Source organism: Pteropus vampyrus, unplaced genomic scaffold (assembly GCF_000151845.1).
Source record: "Pteropus vampyrus isolate Shadow unplaced genomic scaffold, Pvam_2.0 Scaffold12, whole genome shotgun sequence".
Lineage (NCBI taxonomy): Eukaryota > Metazoa > Chordata > Mammalia > Chiroptera > Pteropodidae > Pteropus > Pteropus vampyrus.
The window spans coordinates 16,635,448-16,640,474 of NW_011888793.1; the positions used below are offsets into that span (position 1 = coordinate 16,635,448).

The window sequence follows — 5,027 nt, forward strand, 5'->3', positions numbered from 1 at the left end:
TAAAAAATCTTTGATGAAAGACTAGCAAACAGAATTCTGCATTTTATTAAAAGAATCATTAAAAGAATCATATGATCAAATGTAATTTATCCCTGAGGTGCAAGAATGGTTAAAAATATGCAAATCAATAAATTTGATATACCAAATTAACAGACTAAAAGGTAAAAATTATACGATCGTCTCAATAGGTACAGAAAAAAACATGACAAAATTCAACATCCTTCATGATAAAACCTTTCAACAAATTAAATAGAAAAGAAATGTACCTTAACATAATAAATGCCAGCTATGACAAGCCCAAAGCTCACATCATACTTAATGATGAAGAGCTAAAAGCTTTTCCTATGAGATCTGGAACAAGACAAAGATACTTACTCTCTTCACTTCCATCAAGGTATTACCAGAAGTTCTACCAGAACAATTAGGCAAGAAAAAGAAATAAAAGTGATTCATATTCGAAAGGAAGAAGTAAAATCGTCTGTGTTTGCATATGACATAATCTTTATACGGAAAATTTTAAGGCTTTCACTAAAAAACTATTAGAACAAATAAACAAATTTTATAAAGTTGCAGGATACAAAACTGATATAAAAATTAGTTGTGTTTTTACACACAACAAATTATATTTTAAAAAATTTAAAAACAATCCCTTTTACCATAACACTAAAAAGAAATACTTAATATGTGCGATACCAACGCAAACACACAATAAAATACTTAGGAATAAACTTAACTAAGAAAATGAAAGGCTTGTACACTGAAAACTATAAACATTGATGAAAAAAATTGAAAAGATACAAATAAATGGGGGGAAAAAATCTCATGTTCTTGGATTAGAAGAATTAATATTGTTAAAATGTCCATACTGTTCAAAATGATTACAGAATTAGTGAAATTCCTATCAAAATTCCAATGATATTTTTCACAAAAATAGAACAAATATCCTAAAAATTGTATTCAACTACAAAAGACCCTGAATAACCAAAGCAATCTTCAGTATGAAGAACATAGGTGTGGGCACTAAACTTCTTGATTTCAAACTATTACAAGACTATAGTAATCAAAACATTGTAATATTGGCATAAAAACAGATCAATGATCTGTTCAACTGAAAATGATCAGTGAAACATCTAAAAATCAAAAATAGATCAATGAAACAGAATAGAGAATCCAGAAATGAACCCATGTAGTATGGTCAATTAATTTTTGACAAAGGATCCAAGAACACACAACTGGTAAAGAATAGTCTCTCCAATAAATGTTGTTGGGAAAATTGGATATTCACATGCAGAACATGATATTAGACTCCTACCTTACTTCTCTCTCTCTCTCTCTCTCTCTCTCTCTCTCTCACACACACGCACGTGCACACACATACATGCACAACCAAGATTTAAATATAAAATCTGAAACTGAAATATTTCTAGAGAAAAAAAAAGGCTACTTCTTGACATTGATATTCACAATATTTTTTTGGATATGACAACAAAAACAAAGATAAACAAGTGGGACTACACTAAAGTAAAAGCTTCTGTACAGCAAAGGAAATAATCAACAAAGTGAAAAGGCAACCTATAAAATGAGAGAATATATTTATACATATATTTGATAATGGCTTAACATGTAAAATATATAAGGAACTCATACAATTCAACAGCAAAAAAAAATCACAAATAGTCCAACGGAAAATAGGAAAAGGACTTGAATAGACATTTCTCCAAAGAAGATATACAATTAATCAACAGATACATGAAACATTACTAATCACTAGAGAATACAAAACAAAACCACAAGATGTTACCTCACACCCATTAGGCTGTCTATTATCAAAAAGCAGGAGATAACAAGTGCCAGTGAGAATGTGAAGAAGAGAAAACCTGTGTGCACTATTGTTAGGAATGTAAACTGGTATAGCCATTAAGAAAAACAATATGGAGGTTCCTCAAAAAATTAAAAATAGAACTATATGTTCCAGAAATACCACTTCTGGGTATATATCCAGAGGAAATGAAATAAGTATCTAGGAGAGACAGCTGCACTCCCATGTTCATTGCAGCATTCTCAATAGCCAAAATATGAAAACAACTTAAGTGTTCAAAGATAGATGAATGGATAAAGAAAAGTGATATATATGTATGAAGAAAAGTTATTCAGCCTTAAAAAAAAAAAAAAAAAGGCCATACTATTTGCAACAACATAGGTGGACTTTGAGGATACTGTGATAAAGTCTGATAGTATAATAAGCCAGATCAAGAAAGACAGATATTGCATAGTATCTCTTATGTGGAATCTAAAAAAAAAGAAAAAAGAAAAAGTCAGACTCATAGAAACAGAGTAGAATCAAAATTGCCAGGAGTTTGGTGCTGGAGGAAATAAGGAGAAATTGGTCAAAGAGTACAAGCCTTCCATTATAAGATGAATACGTTCTGAGGGTCTAATATAAGCACGGTGACTGTAGTTAATATACTGCATCTTATATTTGAAATTTGCTAAGAGAATAGATCTAAGTGTTCTCAACTCACAAACACATGCTCAGGCAACTGTGCGAGGTGCTGGATGGGCTAATTTGACTGTGATAACTATTTCACAATGTACATGTATATCAAATTATCATGTCGTATGCTTTAAATATATACAATTTCATTTGTCAATTATCCTCCCCCCATAAAAGATAAATAAATAAAAAGCCTAGTTAAAAGTCAACCTATCAGTCTTATTCAGAATAAGAAATAGAATTATTTAATCAGCTCTTCCATAAACTTATATAGCACTGATAATTGGTCAAATTGGATATTTAAAAAATAATAATAGAAATTGCCTTAAAAATAGAAAACAACTGGGACATTTTTTATTATTTCATCTTCCTTTTAAACCATGTCAATAGATCTACCTTTTATTTTCAGTAATGCCTTCCTATACCATTGTATGTAATTTTTTTCCATTGTATGTATTTTGGGGGGGGGGCGGGAATGTGTTTCACTTTGGGTTTCTTGAACAGACAGTCCTAAAAGAAACAAGTATGTGTGAGAAAAGTAATGTGATGAGCAAAACTAATATTAAAATATCCACTTAGGTAATAGTGTGGATAGCGAAAATTTTCTATAAGAATATATGTTTTTGCAAAAAAAAAGAATCTGGTCCTTTTGCATTGCAGCCACAAACAAAGCACAACTTTATTGGATTATTATTTTTTAAATTTTCCATGTCTGAATCTATGCTAGGTTCTATACATATTATTTTTTACAAATTTTTCTGGCTTCTAGGATATCATAAACAAAAGTAATGTTACTATGGATTATGGAACAGGTTTAGGAATAAATATATAGACTTCAGCAAGCACACACAGAAATTAATTTCATATTGATTTGATGATCTGTGGTTGGTTTCACCATGATATACTGATTTTATTACATATCATTGTGGTCATAGCATCATGTATTTTGGCATGTAATTTGTATCAAAAAGTTCTGTCTGTATCATTTTAAATAGCAATAGCTGTGTATTAATCACATAGCTTATATGGAATCATTGTAATTATAATACAGAACTGTCTCAACCAGCAGGACTCCTGTCTTTGGAACTGAGTTTTAAATGGATTGTATTGATGTCAATAGAAGAATCAAAACTAATAAAAGAACTAGTTGGCATTAATCACTGTCTTCTCTGCGGTCCTGTAGTGCTTTTTAAGTTCTTAATTTAAGAACTTCATTCATGCTTTGATTTAGTGAAATTTCTGTTCACGTACATCACCTCTACCTGTGTTTCTTTCATATCCCACAGCTATTAATTGCTTATATAGTAAACAGTCATAACTCAAAAGAATAAATATTTTCTTTATTTTAGAGTGTGCTTTTTAAATTTCTTACAGAAATTTGGTACAACTGTACACAAGTGAAGATGACACAGAAATTTCAAAGAAGATTGAGACTCAGTGGACATCTTTGGGCCTAGAAGATATACAGTTTGTAAATTACTCTGTGCTGCTTAATCTGCCAGGCCCTTCTCCCAGCTCTGTGACTCTGAGCAGCAGCGGACAATGCTTTCATCCTAATGGCCAGCCTTGCAGTGAAGAAGCCAGAAAACGTAACAGCCAAGATCTGCTCTACTCATACGCAGCCTATTCTGCCAAAGGAACTCTCGAGGTAATATGACCATTTGTCTCTGTCATTTACAGTGAAATGAAATTAGAAAACAACAGCTTTCATCTAAATTGAACTAACTGGCAAGATGCAGCACATGAAAGTAACCATTAAATGTTCTCAGTGTAGAGGTGCCAGAAAAGAGAAAGGAAGATTTGGATCGCCTGACCCTTTACTTGTCATATTTTGAAAGTGAAAACACGTTAGAAGAATTTAATTCAAAAGTGTTGAATGTGTGACTGAATCATTCACATTTTGCTTAGTTCATAGAGAACATGTTTATTTCATTCTTTGGTTTTGAAGAGGCAAATTTTAATAGATTGACATGGACAGAAAGAATATAGAGGTGATTGTGTTTTGAAACTGTACGAACACAAGAACTAGAGTGGGAAACTGATGTGATTATTTACAGATTTAAGATTTAAAATACATTGCTTCTGCTTTCTTAATACAGAACACCTGAGCTAGGGGACCAGGTATGAATTATTGCTTTACTGTTTTCTGGGTTAGCGGTGTTTTTGTTTTGTTTTATTTTGTTTTGGTGTTTGTATGTGTTTTTGTGTGTGATGTTTTTTCGGCATTGTGGTTAAGTGCGTGGTTTCCAGAATCACATAAACTAGTTTTTAATCTCAGCTCCCCAATTACCCACTGTTTCTTACACATTTAGAACTAAGTCTGCTCATCTCTGTAATATAGATATAAAATAGTTCCAACATCAAGAGGTTATTTTGAGAATTAAATTAACTAATATATGTAAACCTTAGAGGACAGAGCCTAGTCCATAGTAAGGACAATATACCAGTTAGATACAATATATAATTGGTTACTAATTTTCTTAAATAGCAAGTTTTTTGTCTCCATTTAAAGTATCAGTTTAATATACAGTTT

General features: G+C 31.4%; 1 protein-coding gene across 1 annotated transcript in view; it reads left to right on the forward strand.

Moving 5' to 3' along the window:
• NAALADL2 (N-acetylated alpha-linked acidic dipeptidase like 2) overlaps positions 1 to 5,027 on the forward strand; it is a gene marked incomplete at its 3' end in the record, with an annotated part of 657,209 nt that overhangs the window by 324,059 nt on the left and 328,123 nt on the right. Inside the window, exon 3 of the mRNA XM_011380947.1 lies at positions 3,869 to 4,142. Coding sequence (XP_011379249.1) covers positions 3,869 to 4,142 — 274 coding nt within the window. The remainder of the gene's footprint in view (positions 1 to 3,868; positions 4,143 to 5,027) is intronic.